This window comes from Simochromis diagramma, unplaced genomic scaffold, assembly GCF_900408965.1.
Source record: "Simochromis diagramma unplaced genomic scaffold, fSimDia1.1 OVJJ01000343.1, whole genome shotgun sequence".
In the NCBI taxonomy this organism is placed as follows: Eukaryota; Metazoa; Chordata; class Actinopteri; order Cichliformes; family Cichlidae; genus Simochromis; species Simochromis diagramma.
The window spans coordinates 3,080,385-3,104,679 of NW_024386831.1; the positions used below are offsets into that span (position 1 = coordinate 3,080,385).

General features: G+C 42.9%; 3 protein-coding genes and 1 long non-coding RNA gene across 10 annotated transcripts in view; 2 read left to right on the forward strand and 2 right to left on the reverse strand.

Moving 5' to 3' along the window:
• Window positions 1–825: 825 nt before the first annotated feature.
• Window positions 826–7,431, reverse strand: cunh2orf69 (chromosome unknown C2orf69 homolog). Its single transcript, XM_040027492.1, has 4 exons — window positions 7,284–7,431; window positions 5,199–5,473; window positions 4,260–4,498; window positions 826–3,901 (listed from the first exon to the last, which is right to left on the reverse strand). The coding sequence occupies exons 2-4, from the start codon at window positions 5,466–5,468 to the stop codon at window positions 3,424–3,426; spliced, it is 987 nt and encodes a 328-aa protein (XP_039883426.1). The 5' UTR covers window positions 5,469–5,473; window positions 7,284–7,431; the 3' UTR covers window positions 826–3,423.
• ftcdnl1 (formiminotransferase cyclodeaminase N-terminal like 1) lies at window positions 5,460–11,816 on the forward strand. 3 transcript variants are annotated; one of them, XM_040027489.1, is made up of 6 exons: window positions 5,460–6,622; window positions 7,274–7,408; window positions 7,679–7,774; window positions 8,059–8,214; window positions 9,841–10,029; window positions 10,842–11,816. In XM_040027489.1, exons 2-6 carry the CDS (start codon window positions 7,294–7,296, stop codon window positions 11,276–11,278), a joined length of 993 nt encoding a protein of 330 aa, XP_039883423.1. In that variant the 5' UTR covers window positions 5,460–6,622; window positions 7,274–7,293; the 3' UTR covers window positions 11,279–11,816. The 3 variants fall into 3 exon arrangements, with proteins under 3 accessions (XP_039883423.1, XP_039883425.1, XP_039883424.1); XM_040027491.1 differs by having other exon boundaries at window positions 5,460–6,308; XM_040027490.1 differs by lacking the exon at window positions 5,460–6,622 and having other exon boundaries at window positions 6,655–7,408.
• Window positions 11,817–14,584: 2,768 nt separating this feature from the next.
• The window catches only part of LOC120730898 (nck-associated protein 5-like), a 95,551-nt gene continuing 85,840 nt past the window's right edge, over window positions 14,585–24,295 (forward strand). The window contains exon 1 of one of the 5 annotated variants that reach the window (XM_040027484.1): window positions 14,585–14,852. The gene's annotated coding sequence lies outside the window, so the exon portion shown is untranslated. Of the gene's footprint in view, window positions 14,853–16,448; window positions 16,542–24,295 lie in introns of those variants that run through there. The other 4 variants (XM_040027482.1, XM_040027485.1, XM_040027486.1 and 1 more) reach the window with 4 other exon arrangements.
• On the reverse strand, window positions 20,129–22,402 carry LOC120730904. Its single transcript, XR_005695240.1, has 2 exons — window positions 22,244–22,402; window positions 20,129–20,370 (listed from the first exon to the last, which is right to left on the reverse strand). It is a non-coding gene; the product is annotated as an uncharacterized LOC120730904 (long non-coding RNA).

A 24,295-nucleotide genomic window follows, 5' to 3' on the forward strand; every position in this document is an offset into this window, starting at 1 on the left:
TCTGGGTCAGAACTTTCTCCAGGACTCATCTCAGATTGACCTTTTCTTTTCAAATATTTATCTATTGCTATTTTGCACTGCACAGTCTTACAGCGTGACTAATTTCTTCTTCTGTTTTACTAGGAATTGTCAACCCATTTAATCAGAGCAGGTACTAGTTTTATTTTGTTGTATTTATCCGCGACACCTTAAAGGCCGGTCCGTGAAAATATTGTGGGCATAAACCGGTCCGTGGCGCAAAAAAGGTTGGGGACCGCTGACTTAGAGTACTAATCGGGTAGAACCAGATAATCGTCCACAGCACACCGGTTGGGAAACACTGCTCTAAAGGGGTCCTGATATGTTATGTTTTTACATATTTTTGTCAAACACGCACGCACCCCAACAACAGTGGATGCTGATTAAAAATGTTTCAAACACTTCATATTAACCTTTTAATATATATCATTATCTTTATAGGGTTTTTGTCACCCACCATCAGTGTGAATGGTAGGAATCGGGCTACAAAGACTAATAAAGGCTCATATATGGAAGCTGATATCATAACCACTGCACCATGGAGCTAAACACTGGAGGACCAAATGTGAGCTGCTGTGCTCTTAGCACCAGTCCCAAGCCTTGTTAAATATAATGGATCAGCTCAAAGTACCTTAAGAGCTTCTTTCAGTTCAAAGGTCACCACAGCGGGACAATCGGCATATCTGAGTTGGCACTAGCAGAGGCTGATCCTAAATAATCTTCCTCAATCAACCCTCCCAGGGATATTTGTTGGGTACATGTAACAACTATATAAAAACTGATGACCTTTGTTCCATGTTAGAAGAATTGTTTCAGCTTTGCATTTTAATATTTAAATACTTCATTGATTTGCTTCAAGAACTCCCACTCAGTGGACGTCTAATGAGATAGTCCAGACAGTAAGTTTCTTTGACTGTTACAGCCACTAAATGACATTTTGCGAGCATGTGACATAAATAAGGGTTATTTTAACTGACTCATACAGCAGTACAGAGTCTAAGAACAAAACCAATCAGAGCTGAGCTGAATAAATCTCCTTTAAAAGGTCAAATCCACTCCTCTCAGTTTTTTTGTTTTTTTAAAAAAAACAAACAAACAGCACAACATACAGCGAGTAGTAAACAATGGAATGCATCTGAAGTTACATTCAGCAGAACGACTCGCAGCCATCAGCAAAGTGCAAAGATGCTATTTAAGCTCATACAGAGATCATACAGATGGATGTACAGTGCATGCTGCCCTGCCAGCTACCAGAAGTCCTACAGGAATAATCCACTTCATTAATTGGACACAGCAAGCAGGTTTACAGATTTTTTTTTGTCCTTCTCCCCACCCAGTGTCATAAAAACACATCACATCTGCCACCATGAGATACATTCAGGTCCAAAAGTATCTGGACAGGGGGTCCATAGATGGTTTTGGAGATATTAGCTGTAAAGATGTCCACCTTCACCTAAATATCTACAGAACTAGATGGCACTCGCCTTCTAGTGTTTGAAACAACCAACAGCAACATCTGTTTCCACTAATTAGACTCATCCAGTTTCTACTAGTTCTTTGGGTCTAAGTCACAGGAGCAGTGACCTAAACGAAGACGCCAAGGCCACACATCCTCGCTGTACCACCCAAGCCAGCAGACATGATCTATCCAAGCAGTCGTGGGCCTCAAAGTTATCCAGGACATCCACTACACCTCAACCAATGCCTTTAAATGTGGCAAAGCAGCTGCTCTACTCAGACACCCCCAAAAGCCCAAAGCCTTCAGAGGAAGCTCATTTCCACCTCTGGTGTCCTGGACGCCTTTCAGTCAGCATCCACAGCTTGTGGATGTAGGTGTAGATCATCAGCTCGCTCTTCACAAAAAACAGATCAGTACAGCATCCACAGCACCAAACCCCACAGCCTCCGTTTTGATATTCTATTCATGAAAGCTGTAAACAGAATCAGCGTCAAAGGTCAACCCTGAGGGAGTCTGGCTTATTGATGGAGAAGTGAACCAAGCTCTCGCTGCAGCTGCAGGCTCCAAAGTGCTTTTAACAGCGTGCCTGATATCCCGGAGTCCAGGAACACCCCCTACAGGTCACCCCAGCCAAACCATCCCAAAGTCCACAAAACACATGTAGACTGGTGTGGAGAGTCACGACCCACCTACTCAAAGATCCAAAAATATGATAGGTGATTTATAGAGTTCCATAATATTTAAAAGAAGACAGACATCTGTACAGCTCACCCCAAAGCAATTCAGGCCAGAAGAGAAGCACCCAACTGTCATCTACAGATTAATCACATGGTGTGATTCAGATTTAATCAAAGCAAAAAACTAAAACTGCCCCGCTGCCCAAATACTAAAGCACCTGAGTGTTCCTTCTTATTATTGCATTTTACTGAAAACAAAAAACAAATCTGTGCAGATGGACTTTTTTTTTCTCCAGGAAAACATAAAATCTGATATTTTAAAAACATTTACAGTAAAATATGAAAGTTTTTGGTTGTTGTTATAGTTGTACCGAGTTTAAAAGTTGATTTCCAAACGTGATGACAGAGCTGACCTATGAGCCCCATGGTCTTCATCAGCAGAACATCCTGTGCTGATGAAGACCATGTGAAATGTGACGGTGCCAGAATACGTAGTGAACACACCTTGAAGTGACTGTGTGTCAGAATAAAACGTACTGCAGCGATTTAAGAGGAGACGCTGCAGGCACTTTTTTTTTTTTTTTTTTTTTTTTTTAAAACAGTCTGCAATTTACACACATAACTCGTTGTGAGATAATTAATCTTAATTAAGATTGTTGTTTTGTTTTGTTTTGTTTTTTTAAGTCCGGTTTTGGAACTTCAATGGCTTCAAGAAGTGAACAGTTCTGTTAGCCTGCAGTGTCTTATCTTAAAAATATAAATCTAAACTGCTTTTTTGTCCTTTTTCTGACTCGTCATTGATGGAAATCCACCATCAGCATCAAACTGAAGGAATGAACTCAAACACTTTAAGTGTCTGCTTGTTATTTCATTACAGTTAAAACACAATCAGCAGATATTCCTGCTGATGACGTCCACCCGGAGACCGGATTCTCAAACATTCATGTGTCTAAAATGAGCTCAATGCTAGTGCAGGTATAGAAAGAATGTAAGAAGCTTTTCTGCTGCAGCTAAACACGCAAACAAGTTGAGTTAGAGAAACTAACCGGATATTAACCAGCAGCTCGGCAGCAACATAAAGTCTGAGCAAATGGAAAAGCTTTCATTTAGCCTGAAGGACTTTCAGAGGAAGACAGTGGAGAACAGAGGAAAGCTCATCCCACCTCAGGGTTAGCGCGTTTAACAAACCAGCATTCGACTCATCTGAGCCCTTAAATCTGAAGATTTGAGGTAAGACCAGCAATAAGACACAAAGATCACATAAAGCGCTCAAAACTCCTGGATGACCCTGAAGTGGTTCTCGATGGAGGGCGGCTCGTCCTTGAAGTGCAGCTTCTTGCTTGGACACGCCCCGAACTCCTCCAGAGTTTTGATGAAGTGTCCGTGCTCACGGCCCACCCAGGCCCGCATCGGGTCGCACACCTCGTAAGGGGTCACGTGGGCATGGATCGACACGCCGCTGCCGGCCAGCTCCTTCAGGACCTGCTTGTCTGTCACCCAGGTCTCACTGCCCCCCGGGTGGCCACCATCCAGCCAGAACATGTCAGAGATGTGCTTGACGAAGGGTGACATCTGCGGATCAGCACGGGCCCCGGGCAGCTCGTACACCATCTGGTTCAGGACCACGCAGCCTTTGCTGAAGCCCACCAGGGTCAGGGAGAAGCCTGAGGGGATGCTGTCAGCGCCGCCCTGTGGTTGGAGTGGGTCTGGCAGGCTGGCTCGCTCCATGCCGTGGCTCAGCAGGGCCCTGTGGTCAGAAACGCTTCTCAGACTCAGAGAAAAGATCCAAAATCATCTCAAAGAATTACAGCAACATTTTCCTGTCCTTCACACCTTTAGACCTGGTCATGTTTCCAAAAACATAAAATTTGGAAAACTGGGAAAAGACACGGGGTAGTCTAAAGAGATGGAAACGCGTTCACCATTAAATTGCCCTTTTCTGTGTCATTCTCTGTGAGCTAGATGATTTAGCTTGCAGATGGCTTTTTAAGCCTCTACACCTTTCTTAATTTATTCTTAACCGATATACAGGCCGGATAAAATGTAGCCAAAGTAATCAAGTTAAATAATATCTCAACAAGACAAAATGAGCTCCAGTGACAAACCTGAGGTGGTGAAACGCTCCAGAGTCAGCAGAGTATGGCGAGTGCTCCGGAGCCCCGAACATGTTGCTCTCCACAAAGTTCTGGTAGCAGCTGAACTTGTGCAGGTACATGCGCGAGGCTCTCACCACCCACACGTGTCTATCAGGGAAACGGCAGCCCAGAGTGAAGGCGACCCTCTCCAGGCTCCAGGAGAGCCACTGGGCACCCTCAGGCTGCAGCGCCATCTCCTCCTGGAAGTTCTGCACAGAGAGAAATGAGAAGTTTTACAACTGCTTTTTGCAACATAGAGGTCCTACATGATCTCAGAACAAGAGCAGCACAGCTGAGTCCTGTCCTTTTTCCTGACCATTTTCAGGGGAATAAAGCCTGAAGCCGCATCAGAAATGTCTCAGTGTAAGAAAAGGCTAAAGTATGCCAAACTACACAAGAACTGGACTGAAAATGAGTGGCAACAGGTCTGATGGAGTGATAAGTCCTAATATTTGGTTCAAATCATCATCAGTGTGTACGGAGGAGATCAGGAGAGAGTTAGCAGAGTGAGCATCTATCTGTAAAAGAAAGTGGAGGCTCTGTCATGGTTTAATTTCAGCCAGTGGTGTTGGAAATCTCGGCAAAAGTGAACTGTCAGATTTTGATGCTCCATGAAATACCATGGGGAAAAGGTCTGATTGGCAACAGCTTCATTTTTCAGCATGACAATGATCCAAAACGCACTGCAGAGGCAGTAAAATCATACCTGGACAGAATCACACACAATGGAGCACTATCAGCCATGGACTGGCCTCCCCGCATTTTTATTTGGTTTATTGAAAGAAATCATTGACTGATTCCAACATTAAACACACAGGAGGTGGCACAGAGCTGCCTCGGTAATCGTATTAAGTGATTAATTTCGCCATGGCAGCCATGTCCACCTGAGACCTTCTCCATCACTCTCACCTGAATATCCCCGTGGAAAAACACCACGTGCCGGTTGTTGCTCTTTTCCTGCTCCTCCGGGTCAGGCCGCAGGAGCAGCAGGTCGTTCACTCGGTTGGGGAGGTTCCCGGGCACCGCGGGCAGCCTCTGCAGCTTCTGCAGCGGGGTTCCCGACAGCGCATCCCGGCTTGCCGAGGCGTGGAGCCCCCGGAGCTCGGAGGGTGACGTCGTCATCGCTTTGGCCGCAGTTATTAAAGTCAGGTCCAGTACTGCTGCTCGTTCGGCTAGCATGGACTCTAAAATAAGAAAATGAGCTGGCGTTTTTCCTCATCTGCGCACTCGCTCCATGCTGCTGTCAGTTAGCATCACATTATCAGCGGGTAGCGCCAAACCGGGCCACACAGCCTTATTATACGCAAACAATTACAACTACACGGCGTCTACAACCGCTGTCCGCCTCACATTACGACACCTGCGGAATAAACGTCCAAGATTTACTTCACTGTCACAGTTTTAGAGTCTCCTTTTGTCCACAAAGAGGCGCTGTTTAACAAAAACAAACCCACCGAAATAACAAACGACTGCAGTGACAGGAAACGTACGCGCTACTGCGCATGTGTTGAGTTTTCTCGTCGGTAGGAATCGGATGAGTCCCTCCTTTGTATTTCCGTTTTCGTCCGCGCGGTCTAACGACGCCAAGGGAAGAACAAAGCAATCGTATAAAACACCACGTTTGTGGTGAGAAACGTGAACTGTCATCGATGTGAACCGAGGATATTTATGGATATAAAACATAAATAAAATTGACACTGATTAAACCACTAATTTATTTTTTTTCGAATGTTTTCATAATTTTATGGAATTTGTATTATTTTCCAAAAATAATAAGTAGGTAACAGCATGTCCAGGAAAAAATATTTACACCCCAGACCTTTTTTATTTTTAAAAAAATACATACGAGGACCGGACATACATAAACACATCTCAAAATGTCTATGGTTGGGATCGGGGTGGAACCATCTTGTGGTGAGACTTCCAAAGTTTAGCTGAACACATAAAATGAACGTGTTTACCTTTCCGTGGATCTTGATGTGGGTGGGTTCGCAGCGGCTGCGCTGAAGCGAGTGCAAAGTGAGTGTTTTCCCGCAGAAATAGTTTATATTGCCCCTTTTTCCTTATAAACGCTGCACATACTTCAAGTGTGACACTGACATGTTTGGTTCCGCCTGCATAACACAGCAAAATAGTTTACACCAGGCTGGACTTTGTACATGTTCTACAGCTGTGCAAACAGCTGTGCAGACACAATGGGTAAACCATTGCACCACCACTCGGCTTAATAATTCCTATAAACTGCACTGAATAATTATATGACTGATAATTAACCATTTAAACTAATCAAGGTCATTCTGCACATAAGAAGAGTTCCATTCATCTGCTGGAAGGTAACTTCAGCTTTTAAACACACTGTGCAGCAGCTTATATTTATTGGAGAACTTTTCATAGCCCATGTACGTATTCTGTTGCTGCTTGAGTATCCATGTTACACTTAGAATTGCATTAAAAATCAAAAGTATTATTTCACTGCTTCATTTTTTGATGGGATGAAGATGCAGCTCTATGAACTGTACCATTTATCATCAAACAGTTGAAATAAAAACAGTATTTCCTGAACTTCTCACAGGAATGAGCTCAAAGAAGTGGGTGCAACAGCAAAAACATGGGGAAAATGTCACCTGGCTGGTACTTTGATACATGCTGGGATAATTACAAATTTTAAAATGTAACTAATGCAGCCATTTTTAGCTCGTACCAATTGTACCAATTGTCAAGCACAGTGGTGGAGGGTTGGCCTGAGTTGACCATGAACTCTTCGGCATACCAAAGTATTGTAGAGTGAAATGTGAGGCCATCTGTCTGACAGATAGAGTTGGTCATCTGAAACTGGTAAATAATGTTAAGGATTTTTAAAATGTTCTCATATATGAACCCTTGGAATTGAAAGAATATGGACTTTCTTTTTCCCATGATTGTGTTTTATTGGTTACACATTCAAATTTTCCATCTAATGAGTGGCTGCATTTCTGCTTTCCCAGTTCTGCATACCTGATAAAGCATGGCCTCGAGCTCTTTGGGCAGGAGTCTGGTGGCGTGTCTCCTCAATGTTTCTGAAGCTCGCAGGAAGGATCTGGTGGAGACGGTGGCCAAAGCAGCGTTGTACAATACTGAAGGTGAGTTCAAGGTACCAGCGGGAAAAAAAGTTTGAATTTCAACACGAGTGCTGGTAAACTATTTACAGCCTCAGTTTGAAGGGCAAGCCACTACATATACCCAACTCTTAGCTGTAAAATCACTGCCTGTACGCAGTTATGTCATCCATGATGGCGCCAGATGATAATCAGATAACCACCCTACTCTAAACACTAAATTTGCCCTTAACCTGTAAAATATAACCTGTTATTAGACATTTATTCACATGTATTGTCTTTATTGTGCTTCAGGTGTGAGGCGTGAGGGGACCACGGTGTTAAACATCTTTAATGATTATGACTACAACCGCTCTGTCATCACTATTGTGTCCAGCATCGACTCGATCAGTAAGTCCTCTTTGTATTTGTGCTTCTAACATGTTCCATATTCACTCTCTTGCTCCTGAGAGATGGATGAATGGGTTCAGCTCCAGCTTCCAATCCTTTAATAAGCTTTGTGAGGGATTTAAAGACACATAAAAAAAAAAACCCCAGTAAGAACCTTTTTCTAACAAGGATCACAGAGAAAAAAATAATTTCTACGAATCCTTGTTCGAAACACGACAGTCTTAACAGTGAAAGCAGTCAAAGTTTGCAGCTTTTATTTGGTGGTGTTTTTTAATGTTTTCCAGGGGAGGCGATCCTGTGTGCATGCGAGAAGGCGTGCGGGTTGATTGACATGCAAACTCATACAGGAGTCCATCCATGCATGGGCGCTGTTGACCTCATACCCATCTACCCACTGGGGGAGGAGGTGAGGGCAGAGGACTGTACTAAAGAGGCGCTCGGTATGTGTTTCACAGTGTTCCTGAGAGTTAATGTACCCCTGAAACACTGTACCCTCCTTAAATACCCCGTCATCAAATGAAGTGTTCATTCAAACGAATTATTGTTTGACTAACCTTCTGAGTTTCTCCATTATTTCACCTAAACATTTCCACTACTACTCATACTTTTAGCTAATAATTCCTGTGTTTATTAACCCTTTAATATTCAACTGCTAACCCTACTTTCATTCATAGTTTTTGTTTTGCTATTTCAATTAATCGATACTTTTATCGTATGTTTTTAATTGCTATCCATACTTGTAGTAAGCTTGTAGTTTCAAATATTTATCTGTTTAGCTAACATCATTTAATTATGTTTTTAGCTAATAATTTCAACTTTTAGCTAGATATCCTTTAGCTAAGTATTTAAAACTTTTCATTTATAAATTTTACCCATTTAAAATATTTGTCTGTCATGTTAAGCTAACAATTTTATTTGTTAGTATACATTTTAAGATGACATTTTCAACTGCTAGCCCTTTAACCTAATTATTATTTAGCTATTTCAAAAGTTAATAGTTGGATATTTCCCCCCTTCGTTATAATTTTAAAAAGCAATTCTAATTATTTACTGACAGCACATTTTTGGCTAATGATTTTAACTGCTAGCCTTGCTTTTTTAGCTAGTGGTTTAGCTAAAAAAAGGTTTCCATACTGTTAGCCAGGTGAGTTATTTCAACAGTTATGCATTATATTTGTTTAAAACTTGAATTTGTTTATTATATGAAAACTTCTCAAAGGTTTAGTTGTTATTTTATAAATTCAAGCCTTCTCCCTTTCTTTCCAGTCATTATTTAACTATTTATTTATCTACCTATTTAAATCATTTATATATTTGATTTACCCTGTTGCTACCGCTGCTAACTTTTCCAGTAAAATATTTTAAGATCTACTTGTTATTGCATTTTTTTTTTTTTAGATTAGTTGAACACAACTTCCCACATAACCCTAAAATCCTATCTAACATGTACCCCTGGTTGGGAATCACAGCTATATTTTAAATCCTCACTGGCTGTCAGTGCTCGTAATTTATTTTTAGTTCTTTAGACAAATATCACGTGTGACTTAAAATAAATTCTCAGTGTGTGTTCACAGACATATTCAGCAGGGTGTATGTAGTTTTTATTATTCCTCAGTACATTTTCGGTCATGAGCTCATCCACTGTGTCTCTACAAGCATGTCTCACCTGCATGTAGCTGATAATGTGACGTCTTTTCTATTTTCTTGGGCTGTTGATTACTTTCACAGTTTACCAGCTGACTTCGCAGCCATGTGTCTATCTGATAATGAGCAATAACTCAACACTTTGCCCTCATGCCTGCAGACTGCACTCTGTATGCTAATCTGTGTGGTGTGATTGAAAAATGGTAATTGGCCAACCCACTAACAAGCACTGTATTCATGCATGCATGTAATAAGCAGCCCATGTGTCCGTATTTTCCATCCGTCTGAATTACATTCCCGCGGGTGTGTTTTGGTCCGTCACGGTCTTTGCACTTTTGCGTTTCTGAATTTGTGTGCACGTGATGACGTGCACTCCGTATGCCAGTCAGCTGAAATGTGTCTGTGCTCTTGCTTGGGTTCAGCTGTGGCTCAGGGACTTACAGAGAGGGTCCGGGGCACCAGTGCCTTCCTGTTTGGCTGGGCAGACTTCCCCTTACAGCGAGGGCTGGCGCACAGGAGGAAGGAGATGGGCTGGTTCAAGAAGACGCCAGACCTGCGGGCGATCAGGGCCGACGTGGGGCCGCAGCCACAGAAACGATTCGGCCTCACAGGTGAGCCAGAGGTAGCAGGTAATGAAGGTTAGAGTGTCTCTTTGGTGTGATTACACAACACAGGTGACTTTGTCTGTGTTTGTTTGTTAGTCTGACCACAGGCTGTCTCCCTTCTCTATTCTGACCTTTGAAAGGAAAAATCTGAAAAGTTCACACAGCTAAAAAAAAATAACATTGACGTGTTACCAGATAAAAAAAAAAGTCAGGCCACTGAGCCTGTTAGCACATTCTGAATCTAACTAAAAGGTGTTAAGCATCAGATTCACACAGCCGAGGTATCCTGTTGTTGCCTTTGCAACATTTAGTCTCTATTATAAGCACTGCTGGATTTATAAAGAAAAAAAATAATTTACCGGAGGCAAACAAGACAGGAGATCGAGGATTCATAGTGTTCCGGAGAACATCTGGTGAACCACATGTACCAAAGAAGTCGTCACTATCCAAGAAAAATGACTGTCAACCAGTTGCCCTCACTTCACATCTGATGCAGAGCTGGAGAGACTAGTCCTGGCTCACCTCACACCACCTGATAGACATGTAGTCTGTGAGACTGGGCAGTGCTCTGTCTGACACGGGGGACTGTGCTGTGTCCATTCCTCTTCAGCTTTCAGTACAGCTTCTGCCACTCTGACCATTTTTTAGGGCTGAGGACTGCAGATCACTAGTAGAACAATCTGTTTCTGAATGTGAATAAGACTTCAGAAGGAAGAGGATTGCTATGCAACTTTTGTCTCACTAATAAAAATCTGCAAAAAATGTTGTTATTGATTTAAAGAAGCTCCTTTAGTTCCGATTTGTCTGATCTCCTGCAGGTGTCGGGGCAGGTCCCTACGTCATGAACTGCAATGTCACAATTGACACCCAGGACGTCTCTTTGGGGCGCAGCATCGCCAAAGCCATCAGGGAGTCGACGCCGGGAGGCCTGCCTGGAGTGCAGGTGCTGGCCCTACCACACGGGGGCGCTGTGGAAATCGCTTGTAATGTGGAAAGCGTGAAGGGGACCCCGCCAGATCACCTCACCGCAGGTGAACCCTGGCCGTCTTTCAGCATCGGCGGCGAGTCGTACTGTCACGCTCCGGCTTCCCTCATCACGGCGAGGGTCGCCGAGCTGGCAGGGAGACAGGGGGTCAGCATGAAGGGCACGGCCTTGGTGGGGTTCACCCCCCGTGATTGCAGGGGCCTAGCAGAGCATGCTCTGTCTCAGGGGATTGCCGAGTTCTGGAAAGAGCAGCGCAGGATCCGCATGTGAAAACAAAAACTAAAGTCGATAATCTGTGATAGATTCCGCCTCCGTTACCATGGAAACTGACTGTTATTGAGCCCTCAGGTACCACCGGTGCTGCTTTATGTTCTACCGCTGCACAAATACAGTTTATAGCATCAATAGTTTTTCTATTTGAAGTAATGTTTGAGTCAGGAGGTCTTCACTTTCAGGGTTCTCAGATTTAGATTCATGAACCTCTGTGTTTCCCCAGAGCAGGACGAACCCCTGATATAGCAATATATCATATTCCTCTCCCTGTGATATGTCATCAATACACTGAACTTTATTAATAAAACATGAGGCATTCTGGTGCATCATCTCCTCCCAGTTTGACCTACAGAGTCACTATTTTGTGACTCCTCGCTGTGGTGCCTGTTAAATAAATGAGCAAAAAAGTCAGTCAGAAGAACTGAAAAAATAGATAAACTCACCGAGAGAAACTGAAACACTGAGTGATGACTGATCAGTTTGTGTGATTACCTTTAGACTAAAAACATCACATTTAATAAAAAGTTTAACAGTTGATGCTTTTCTTAGGTATTTTTTTCACAAGTTCACATAGAGTGCAGTGGAGTTGGAATGACGGATGGGGTCAAAGGTGAGGGTGCTCTGAGTTCCTTGTTTGCAGAGGTGATGGACAGGTCGACGGGTAAGGTCAGGCATTAGCGTCTGTGAACTGTGACGTTGGTAGACGACAGACAAAGTTATAGAGACAAGGCTGAGAAGGTTTGGACAAAGGATGCTGAGGATGGAGCTGCCAGGCAGGAGAAGAAGACGCAAACCTCAGAGAAGATTCATGGATGTAGTGAAGGAGGGCATGCGGATGGTTGGTGGATCAGAGGAGTATGATAGGAATACTGCAGTGACCCCTAAAAGGGAGTCACCAAAAGAAGAAGAAGACATACAGTTATGTAACTCCATAAGTAGATTTTAAATCAACCAAACAGCATGTGATTGAAGTGCAGAATGTCAACTTTAATTCAACGAGTTTGACAGGAGTGTTGAACCGTTTATGAGTTACTGCCACTTTTATACTTTTGGTGGGTTTTTTTTTTTTTTTTTTTCAAGAGTCTGTGTAGAATAACACACCTGACCTCTGAATGCCTTCCTGCTTTGGGAGTATTTACTTCAAAGTCTCTGAACTTGCCAAAGAGTGAAAACGGTGACATTTTGAGCGTGTCGCTCTCCAGAGTGAAATTGGAGACAGCGCTCTGCACATGCATATGTGTCATTTCCTGTTTGGAGCAAATAGGACGCTTGTGTTTACTGATGAGTCTCTGCTGATGAGTCTTTTCCCATCATTTTTTCTGCCATGCGTGACTCTGTGGGAGAGTCGCCATCTGTGTGAGAAACGGCTATTTTTGTCCCGCGCCCGTTTAAAGCCTGCCGAGTTTTCTGTCCTTTCGTTAAATTTTCAGAGCTCCTGCTGCACGGGATTAACCCTTTAATGACAAATCTGGCCAGAGGACAGGTCAAGAATTAACTGGGGCGAAATGATTCCTGTCATTTTTACATAATGCACTGAATAGCTGCAGAGTAATAGAGTGAAGGGGGTATGGGTTTGGTTCATTATGTTATATTAATCTGAGCTATATGGAGGTAAAAAGCCTCAGAAGTGTTTAATTTTATGCCATATGGAAGGGAAATCTAAGAGCCCGTAACAATCTAATCTACATCCATAGTGGGCGCTAAGCTGTTAAGCTTTACACCCAAACGGAGGAGGGGTGATTCACTGAGTCTTGCATGGAGAGGGACGAGCTTTGGCATCAGGGTTTGAGTTTACTATGCTTTCGTTATGTTGTGTAATTTTGCAGGTTTTCTGCTTTCGATGTGACGTAAGGTTGCAGCGAGAGGCTGAAGACTTGCAGTTTTTGTATCCCTGTGTGTTTGGATTAGCTTTCTTGCTGTGTGAACGGTCACCTCTTTGTATGTCATCCAGCTGAGGCTCTTAGTCACACAGGCATCGCAGCCGTGCAGCTTCGTTTCATCTCTCTCTCTCTTCTGCATTTAGACACACATGCATTTACTCTATGGGATGCCACACACACACACACACTCGGATACACTCTGCCTGACAGACTTGGGAGCATCAAGGCCTTATCTAGGTCACAGCATAAGCCCAGAGGTATCCTGTTCTCCACACACACGCACACACACAGACGTATGAACGTACGTTTTTAAATTTGCAGTCAGAGTGACGTGTCTGGAACACTGAATCTATTTTGACTCATTCCTCCTCGGTTAACAGGGAAAGGATTTTTTATTTGGATTTCATATTTGTGCACCTCCTTCTTCTCCCTCCCACATTAACCTTGTTTTGTGACTCAGTCTAGCGGCTCTCATGATTGTCACAAGGCCATCATTTCCTTGATTAAGCACTCTTCCGTCTGCAGATCCCGGAATCAGAGATGCTTTGCCGCCGAAGCCTGAACGAAATGTGTAATCTGCTCGAAATAAAGGCAAATTTCTCTTTGCTTGCTGCTGCAGAGGCACCATAGGATGCCTTTGATTTGACTTAGCCTGACAGTGTATCATCCGAGATGCAACCGGGTGTCACAGCACAGAAATAGAGCTTATTTCTCCGCTTCAGTCTTCTATAAATATTCCAAAGCTCTCTTTTCTCCTCCCCCCTCCCTCTTTCCACTGTTTGTCCATTTTTATTCTGCCTCCCACATCTTCCCTTTCCCCTCTGCTCCTCTTCTATAACGTGGAGTACTGTGGCTCACTCATCCCTCCTCTCATTTCATTCCTGCAGAGCTGTCCTTCCACAGATTTCCTTCAGCCTCATGGTTAATCTCATCTAAGCAAGTGTTTGCTTCAAATATAGGAACGTTTACAAAGACGGGAAAAAAAAGAGGCCAGGCTCTGATTTTTATCTTTAAACAGTTAGGTTAGGGAGGACCCTGCGCTATCAGTGGGAGAAGTAAGAGTGCCACCTATGAAGTCAGCAGTCCCCCAACCCCCATCCTGAACACATGTTCAACATCCTCTGGGCACAGGCTGAGCGGAGCGCTGAGACACAGCTGAGAATTAGAGAGGAAGAGCGGGAGAGAGAGAGGAAGAGGGCGCAGTGAAGTGGAAATATGGGTGAGCATTAGAGAAAGACAGAAATAGAGCGATAAAGCAGTGAATTAGGCAGAGGCAGGGAGAGGAGGAGGAGGAGGTGGAGGAAGAGGAGGAGGCAGTCTTTCACTGATGCTTGATGCAGTTAGATTCTCATACAGCAGCAGAGAGCCGTCGTCGAGCGTGGATGAGAGAACCTCATGGATTTGCTCCCGTCTGAGTCTCGGTGGAATTCATTGCATCCGAAGCAGCTGCAGACGGAGGAGGAGGAGGATGCTGCGACTGCGGCTGGATGTTAGGATCCATGCGGGCCTGTGATGTCTGCATCCTTCTTCAGGATGACTCTGACCCAGATCGTGGAGTCGCGGCACTGCTCCTCCTCGGGTGGTCTGCCGATGTGAGGCGGACGAGGGATGCTCTGGACCTCGGCGGTCGCCGCTCAGCCTGCTGCCTCTGCTGACATCTGTCTCCGTGGATACGCACAGCAGCTGGAAGGGTGAGGACGCACAGCACTGACCTGCGCGCTGAAATGTCATGCTCATTGGTTTTCTGTGTGTGTCTGTGTGTGAGTGTGTGTTTAAATACCAGGCTTCCTGCAGATTCTTAAAAATTAACAAGGCTTTGAATTCATTAATCTGAAAATGAGGCCTTATAGGTTTCAGGATGTCTCACACCAGGCTAAAGTCCTAAAATTAAAAAGATGTTAATCTTATATTGCAATTTTAAAATCTCTAAAATACGCATGTTTTAAATAATGAGAACATTGAATCAGGATATTTGATCAGAAATAAATACACTGTAGAAGAGTGGAGAAGATTTAATATGATTTCCAGGCCCCCTGAGCCTCCATATGGGTGTATTACTCAAAAAGAAGCTGCATAAGTATTTAAAGCTCAAGAATATGAAAAAAAGGTTGCTAAGACTTTATATCCAAAACATCTTTGTACTGTGTTGAAGAGATACCTACTGAAGGTGAACTAGGGTCAGGCTGTACTTTTATGCCATGCAAATTAGCACCACTAGATGGTGTAGTGAGTCAACCAGACAAATCATTATTTCTGTTTCACAATTTACTCTTGAGGAAATTTGGGCGGAGTTAAAAGGAAATATTAAACGTTTAAAAAAGCAGCAGCAGATCAGAAATATCTTTGGACTAGATGTTAACTGCTGCCCCCTGCTGGTGAAAGTTTTCAGGTAATGAGAAAAAGTACCTTTCAAAAGTACCTCTGATAGGTACTTTTTGTAAGGTACTTTTGTGAAAGGAAGCATGTTGACCCTTTACCTAGAAGTCCCTGTTTAAGCACAGATACATTAATACCAAATTATACTTAAAGTACCAAAAGTAAAAGTACCCTACATACATGAATATGGTAAATGGTAAATGGTAAATGGCCTGTATTTGTATAGCGCTTTTCTAGTCCCTAAGGACCCCAAAGCGCTTTACACAACCTGTCATCCACCCATTCACACACACATTCACGCACTGGTGATGGCAAGCTACATTGTAGCCACAGCCACCCTGGGGCGCACTGACAGAGGCGATATATATAAGAACGATTGGTCCATATGTTGTTGAAGCAGTAAGTCTGTTACCTTGCTTGACAGAAGAAGAATGTATAATTATTTCCCACCACTGAATAAACAAATTTGTGTTTCATTCTTCTGTAAATTAAACCCACTTTTAAAAATCCAGTTAATATTTTTAAAACCACAGTCTGGGTGTTTTTCCTTTTTGTGGAGGTTAAAAACTCTTTTATGCAAGACAAACTCTCCTCATTACGCAGAGACAAATACACAACATAATCAGATTTTCATTCATGTGAATATCGCTTTAATGTTGCATCTGGAGATGATTTTACTTACTGTTTATACTGCTGGGTAACTTTATTTAAAAATAATACAGCATCATATATTTTTAAGCCTGCTAAATAAAAATGAACTAAAGCTTTACAATAAATGCATCAATACTTGATTGTTCCACCGCTGGTCCTAACAAAGCTCTCATTGTAAGACTGACTGGCTCGCTCTAGTCCAATAGGATTGGTTGTCAGGCTCTGGTCACGCGCCAATCAAAATATCCAAAATGCAAGGTTGCAGAAAGCAGCAGCACTTTCTGCTAGCAAGCAGAGAGATGGAGTTTAAGTCCAGTGACGTCTGGCCCTTCTGCATGACCAAGTATCGCTGGGTAAGATACTGAACCCTGAGTTGCCTCCAGTGCATTGGTTGGAGTGTGTGAGGTTAGGTTAAATGAGCTTAGGCATAGAATGTGTGTGTATGAATGGGTGAATGATGCTTGCAGTACAAAAGCTCCATCTATATTACATTTGTATTAATGTGCAGCTGTGTTTATGACTGAGTGCCATCTCAGGGAACGTATGATTGATGCACATGACAGTGCCATACATCATCACTGTAAGTGTAATGCGTCCTTTCAGTGCGGCGCTTTAAGCTGACCTTATTTCTTACTTGTTTCTTGTGCTGACTATAAGAGACTGTAAGAACTTAACACCAGATTATGGTGTTCCCGGAGATTATTTAACATGGTTACTTAACAGACTTTGGATTAATTAAAAAACAGGTATGTCTCTTTAATTAAGTGAATTTCCATTAACTTTAATTATAAAATCAATGAAATATCTTAATAAGAAGTGATGTCAGCCTGCCACGGCCTGCTGGGGAGTGAATCTGGACTTTTATGGAGGGACAAAAGTGAAGGAGAATGTGTGAAACCAGACAAAACGGTGTTTGTTGATGGACTAGAAGCCAGAATTGTGAGCGAAAATGACAGTTTGATGAACTGCGCCTCCCTCCATCAGCTCCATTACAACATAGGACTTGAAATTAAACATAAATGGCCTCGTTCTCTGTGATATGAGATGTGGAGGATGAAGAAAAACCTAGCAGAGCTTTCTTTACTTGTCGCATCTAAACGCACCAAAAACACCCAACAACCTGAAGGAAATGATGTAATTTTCTCTGGTTGTGTCAGCTGTGACATGGCATTAAAAACAGTGTTAGAAATTTTAAGTGTTTAAGCTGTTTTTAACCCTGAATACATCACAAAACATCACCTGCAGTGCTGTGCAAAAGTCTTGAGCCACCCCTCATTTCTTGATATGTTGTTGATATAGCTGCAGTGATTTATTCAGATACGTGCCAACACACATGAAAATACAGGATTTAAGGTGAAAACAGCGTTCTTGCCAATTCTAATGACTTTGAATGTCAATATTTAGTATGATCACCTTTATTCTTCAGCACACCCTGAACTCTCTGAGGCAGCCTTCGTATAATTTCATGAAATAATCTTCAGGAATAGTTCTCCAGGCTTCTTGAAGGACATTCAAAGCTCTTCTTTGAATGGGGAGGCCAATCCATGACTGATAGCATTCCACTGTATGCTTCTTTATCCCAGTATGATTTTACTGCACTGGCAGTCAGTTTGGAATCATTGTCATTCTGAAAAATGAAGCTGATGCCAATCAAATTCTTTCCAGATGGAAATGTATGGTGGATCAAAATCTGATGGTGCCTTCTTGCATTCGTTTTCACTGATATTGACAAGATGTCCAACAGAGCCTCCCCCTTAAGAATGGCTTCTTGGCAGCCACTGAGACCATTTATGATGACGCTTCAAGCCAATGTCTAAAGAAAAGATTTGGAAGACCTTCAGAAAGTCTGGAGATCTGCTGCTCTAAACCAATTAAAAACAAAAACAGTGCAGAGTCTGGCTTCTTGGTAGCAAAATATAAAGAAATAATGGGTGGCTCAAGACTTTCACAGTACAGCAGCTCCAGTTTCATGGCTGTGATGACGAGTATGCATGATCTGTGCAGAATAGCTGCATGTATAATGTATGGCCTGGGAAGTGTCATGGAGAGCAACAAGTCAGTGTGCTTCCCTCAAAGTGCCAAGAAAAGTAGGCTAGGATGGCACAGGCGGAGGAGACCCGGATTAATAATTTACTCGAGTCCTTTTTTAAAAGCACTTGGCTTCATTCTGCTTGAATGACGAAGAAATCCTATTTGTTTTTCTTCCTGGAAAAGATTTTGATTTTATGATTTTACTCAGATGAGATCGCACTGATCCCAGGGAGCCTCTCCTCCTCCTCAGCGGAGCTCAGATCAGTTCATTCATGTTTAGTGAAAAAGACACACATCAGCTCATCAGAAATTATAAAAGAAATTAGCAGTGGGTGTCACTTGATCAGAGGTCAGATGATGGTGAGCGTAGGAGGCTGATTTCAGTTAATGTGATGTTTTCTGTCTACAGTACTGGCACGAATCTAGAGAAGCAAAGAAGTTTGTTTTATTTTGCGCTCCGTCTTTATTCATCATGTATTTATTTATAACATTAACATGTATTCATCACAGTGGGTTGTCAGGCTCTTGATAACAAGCTCCCCGGGTATGTATTACTCATAACCTTATCAGCATTTTGCAGTCACAGACACAGACGTGTCAGTGAGTCAACTTATAAGTTTAGAATTCATAAATCATACAACTTCTTTAAAGGAGCTATCATCAGACAAAGATTTTTCTCTTTATTTGGGCTCTTGGTGCAGAGGCGGACAGGAAGTGGATACGTGGGTGAGAAAGGCCATGACGTGCAACAAAATTCCCCCCAGCCGGGGGTTGAACCAAGGACACCGCTACTGAGATGTCATGAGACGTCAATTTTTTAATAATTAGGCTTATAACAAGTCCCCCGCTCATGTTCATGTCTGAACAAGAAACACAAAATGTCCTTTTACTCCTGACCACCTGATTGGTTGGGCAGTTTTTACACCCCAGGCATCACCGGGAGCAGCAGAAAAACTGAGAAACTGGAATTATTAATAACTTGTCTACAACTTGTCTTTTGTGTTTGCAAAGCTGTCCCGTGGCCTGGATGCTTTGGTCAGCCAGTCATCAACAAGGATAATGCCCCTGTTAAACATAAGGTCACCAGCTGTAACTGTATCATCTCGCTCAAAATACTCACTCAGTATATAAAGTATTCTTCCACTGTAGAGGATGTGTATTTTTCCTTTTCTCGGCTCTGTCTGTACACATTTAGACTCACTTGGATCAGCTCCAAGTCCAACATCAACAGCTCAGTTCCCTTGTGATGGCACAGCAGTGCAGACTCAAGTATAGATACAAACAACATTAGCCACTATGGCGTACACGCCCCCGGGATAAAAAGCAGGACAAAAACATGGCTGTAGCTTTCAGGTCTGAAAAGTGAAACAGTCTGTGTGCAGTTCAGTCACCAATAATCTGATGTAAAGATGGTCGACACCAGTCAATCCAATCCAAATCTGGGCCACATTGTCAGGTGTGCGAGTCCACATTTACTTCCTGTAGTTATATCCAAAACTGGTCTGCACACATTGAGCGATATAAGAGTTTCGTGGTCGTCTGGACTGTAACAGCAGTGTTTTCAGTGGCCATTTAAGCTCACTGCTGTGGCTTCTTCCTGCAGGAAGAGTTAAGCAGGAAGGACTTCAAAAAGAGAGCTAATGTGACAGCTGCGAGTTACAATAAATTGGGAAAAGTAAACAATTAGGTCTTGTCCCTCACGGCGATAAAAAATTACCACACAGACCGAACTGTCACACTGATGCAATTACTCCACTGATAAGACAGTCAGTTTGATAAGTAAGACACTTGTAATCTCACCACATTTACATTCACTTATCTCCTCAGCTCACACTCATTTAACGACATATCAAAGCTTGTTACGTGTATATTTAATGGATTTATTTAAGACACATATTTAAAAAAATAAAAAAAAATAGAGTCCAGCAAGCTGCATTATTTGAGTCACGGCAGCGGCATGGCTGACCTCATTTCAATGTACAAGAAAACCTTTAAACAGTGTATGTAGAGTAGCTCCAGGGCAAAGATTCAACCATTGTCTGCTGCTGCATCTCTTCCACGGGTGCCACATAGAAGCAGATACTCTAAAACATCTGATTGGGGGAGTGTATGAGCGCCCCGTACAGCCACATAAAAGGGGTCAGCGGTAGCCTAAAGGTTAAAGAACAGGAAGGTTTTATTGGTTCTATCGGTGCTCTGTATTATAAGGCTTCAGATCGAGAGTAGCCTCCACTTTTTAAGATATCAAGAATAAAATGAGTCGGTGAGATCAAAGATTATTTTTGCCTAAATTCAAGATAGAAACTCACAGCTGCTACCGGCCAGATCCCAAACCAAAGTTGTGCTGCTGGTTAAAAACATCCAAATTTAAAGCAAAAATAAAAGATCTTTAACTGCAGCATGGAGAACTTGAAGATATTTAGCTCAGGCCTGATTGGCTACAGGTGAAACTAATGAGGGCGGGGCAGACAAACACATGAAGGGTTAGCGTAGACGACTTGACGTCACTCCAGTGTTTTGGGGAGAATATTTAGATGAGATGGTGGCGTGCTGTAATCAGCTGATACCTGATCATTAGTGCCAGGGAAGAAGAAGATGCCAGAATTTTAATCACCAAAACTGAAGCATCGACTTGTTCTTAGTACATTTAACCACACATGCAGGCAACTGGGTGGATACAAGTAAGCCCCAGACTGGCTCTGGGATGAGACCCCCGATACAAACTCAGTCCTGAGGTCCAGTTCAGGGACTCCAGTTATCTGAGGTGAAGCCTGATAGCTAGAAGCTACAGCTGCATGTGTAGCCATCCACCTGACAGTCAAAGTAGTCAATTCCTGCAAAAGCATTATTTACAAAATGTCAGCTTTTTTCCGCCACTCATTAAAAGAAAATTTTGATTGATTTAGAGAAAAAGAAGTTGGGTATCCTGCCAGCAATTGAAAGAATTTCGGTTTCTTTGGCTTCAACTCTTAGACTTAATCAGCTCAAACATTTCTCTACACATTTCCTTAAAATGTGCCAATTCCATGTACAGTGTTAGCTTCCCCACCGAGCAGCACATACGGTTTTCACTTTCTTTGACAAACAGCGCTCGAGTTAAAACACCTGCTGGTAAAACACTCCCCAGTTTCATCCATTTCAGATGACGGCAGGGAGACCGTAGCTACAGCTAGCTCTCAGTCTACAGTCAGTCATCATCTCCCCGCCACCAAAAACCATTTCACACTCTCTGAGCAGGCCGGAGGAATGATGAGCTGGGAAAGGGTGGAATGAGTATTTTAAAGTGGAGCTGAGCACACCTGAGTCACGTCCATGCATTTTTCTTCAGCGTTCCCACTCAGAGAGGATAGCACAGCTGGAGTGATGCTGAAAGCCTGCAGGGCCCCTCGTCGATAGGATTCCCGAGGCAATTCAACAATTCCGGTTAACGTTTGGTTATTTAAACCACAAAGTCTACAAACCCAAGGTGATGGGAATTTGCACGTATCACGTGTCTTTGTTTTAATTGATGGTATCTGAAAGCACCATTGAGGTGTCCTTTAAGTGTGCTGTGAGTCACCTCCTGCTATGATTAGCTTTCCCAGTATTTTACCTTCATTCACTGATGTATTGGTTGATTTATTTTGCCCAGCAGTGTTAGGTTTTTGGTATTTTACGTCAATGGAAAAAAAGCACATCTCTGATCTGTACAGTAGCACTAACTGTGTGAGCACAGTGTGGATGACTGATTGTTGTTTATGGGAAACAGTTGATTCTTCATTGCATTGTGCTGAATCGCTTCCTGGCCTGGTCATGTAAAAAAATAAAATGGTCTGTATTTGTATAGCGCTTTACTTGGTCCTAAGGACCCCAAAGCGCTTTACACTATACAATCATCCACCCATTCACACACACCCATTCACACACTAGTGATGGCAAGCTACAGTGTAGCCACAGCCGCCCTGGGGCGCACTGACAGAGGCGTGTAAACTAAAGAAACAAAAGAATACCCAGACACTGAATGAGCGGGTGGGTTTTAACCTACTGCAACGGTTTCCACAGCAGGAGGATGCTGGCAGTGAGAATAAAAGTCCAAAAATCAAAAAAATAGGTGGTGGGAATACACGGTGAGGCAGACAGCAAGACGAGCAATCAAAAGGAGAGCAGGCAGAGGTCGTTCACACCAAGATAAGTGCAGAATGATCCACAGGACAAAGAAGCTGAGAGGATTTAAATGAACGAGTGATTGAGGGAGAGGAAGCAGGTGTGGAGGACAGCACAGGTGAGCCTGATCAGGCCGGGATGGACGATTACCAAACAGAGGACATAAAACCGATAACGCAAAATAAAACAGGAGAATCCAGAACCATGATATGATGAAAAACCAGTGATGAAGGAAACGCAGCCAAAATAAAACTGAAACTTATGATAATGACTGAAAGGTTTTTCTCAGAGAGTTTTCCATCTATTTTCTATGTCACAATAAAACTGTAGCTCAAAGCAAGGCGTCCAGTCGATGTATGCTCACTAAACGATTGATTATTAGACCAAAAAACATCTGAAATAACAGCTAACACTGGGGATTAGGACTAAAGGAGAATATGAAGACTAAACGTTAGCTTCTCTTTGTGCTCAGTGCATTTCCTTAGCAGGGCTATACATTGGTAAAGCAGTGTGCACTGTCACCTCACAGCAAGAGCGTCCTGGGTTTGAATCCGGCCGGCTGAGGCCTTTCAGTGTGGACTCTGACATCCAGAAACATGCATATCGGGTTAAGTGCTGAATGTGAACTGAACTGATTGAACTGCCCAGGGTGTACTCCGCCTGTCACCCTGCAGCCCTGTGACCCTGAATTGGATGAAGGCAAAAAAAAATCGATGGATGGGAAGATTGAATAAAATAAAAACCTCTTAGCTTTACGTCCCACACAAGTTTGTGCTGATCACCATACACACAGGCTGTGAGGCGAGATGTATAGATCCCCCTCTCCCTGGCCTCCACCTCCAGCCGTGTCCCTGCAGACCTCTGGTGTTTGAACATAAACATACTGTGGGCTCATTATCTGATTTTTGCTGTAACAACTGATGACTGTGGCATTTTTGTTGGCTCGAAGCCTCACTTTTGATCAGTGCAGTGTGGGTCCTGGAGTCACAGCAGGGAGTAAATGAAAAACATGCAGTGAAGCTACGTGGAATATGATTTTTGTAGAGACGCTGACCTTTAGTTAACCAAAAATTAGTGTATAAATCATGGGAGTGTTGCATGAAGTGTTTTTTGGAGTGCAGACCAGATTAGTGAAGCTTTAGATAACTTTAGGAATTTAATTATTTTATTTGTACAACATTTTCTGGAACTGCAGCCAAACTGTTGTCTAGAGAAGAAGAAATAAGCCATGAGCTTTGGTGGAAGATAAATTCCAGTAAATCTGCATTGGTATCGTGTTTAAGCTTCAGTGTAATTACACTGTTCGACAGAGCAAAGCTGAGAAAGAGCTGAATCATCCCCCGAATTTAAAAACCAGTTAAAATGATGAAGAATCTGTAATAAATAGCTCTGCATCAAAGACTGAAGACTGACTGTTTGCTGCAGAATCAAATCGGAGACCGGGGGACGACAGAATGGTTACAGCACTTCTTCAGCATCAAGGACGCATAAAAAAATAGCTTAGTGCTAAAAATATCTCACCCAAGGACTATTTATGGGATGAAAGCAGAGAGGGATGCATAAAATTTACATGTTTACCAGATAAATTACAGTCCTATACCGCCCTGAAGGAGACGGAGCCGTGAAAGGTTCAGCGAATAAGTAATAGAGCATCACCTGTTTATGTTTTTTTTAGCTTCACGCACATTCGATTTCTCAGATGAATGAAACAGATCTTCCAGTTTGCTTTCTGTCAGTATATAAAAATAATGCTGTTTAATGCACAAAGGCGTAAAAGGTCTGAGTTGCCAGCCTGCACTTCCAGTCACTTCATTTGCTCGTACAGTCACCGGACTGGCTCGCAGCTCTATCAGCAGGATGTGATTTTAGGGGAGAAGTATGCCTTCATTCAGTACCCAGGGGGCACTTTGAGCGAGCGCCTGTCCTAATTCAT

Excerpts from the sequence above, each read along its gene's own strand:
- ftcdnl1 (XM_040027489.1), top strand. The coding sequence starts at position 7,294 with ATGGCCTCGAGCTCTTTGGGCAGGAGTCTGGTGGCGTGTCTCCTCAAT. Across the intron at positions 7,409-7,678 it reads AGCGTTGTACAATACTGAAG|GTGTGAGGCGTGAGGGGACC; the intron begins GTGAGTTCAAGG and ends ATTGTGCTTCAG. Across the intron at positions 10,030-10,841 it reads GAAACGATTCGGCCTCACAG|GTGTCGGGGCAGGTCCCTAC; the intron begins GTGAGCCAGAGG and ends GATCTCCTGCAG.
- cunh2orf69 (XM_040027492.1), bottom strand. The coding sequence starts at position 5,468 with ATGCTAGCCGAACGAGCAGCAGTACTGGACCTGACTTTAATAACTGCG. Across the intron at positions 4,499-5,198 it reads TTTTCCACGGGGATATTCAG|AACTTCCAGGAGGAGATGGC; the intron begins GTGAGAGTGATG and ends CTCTCTGTGCAG. Across the intron at positions 3,902-4,259 it reads GGAGCGTTTCACCACCTCAG|GGCCCTGCTGAGCCACGGCA; the intron begins GTTTGTCACTGG and ends TTCTGACCACAG.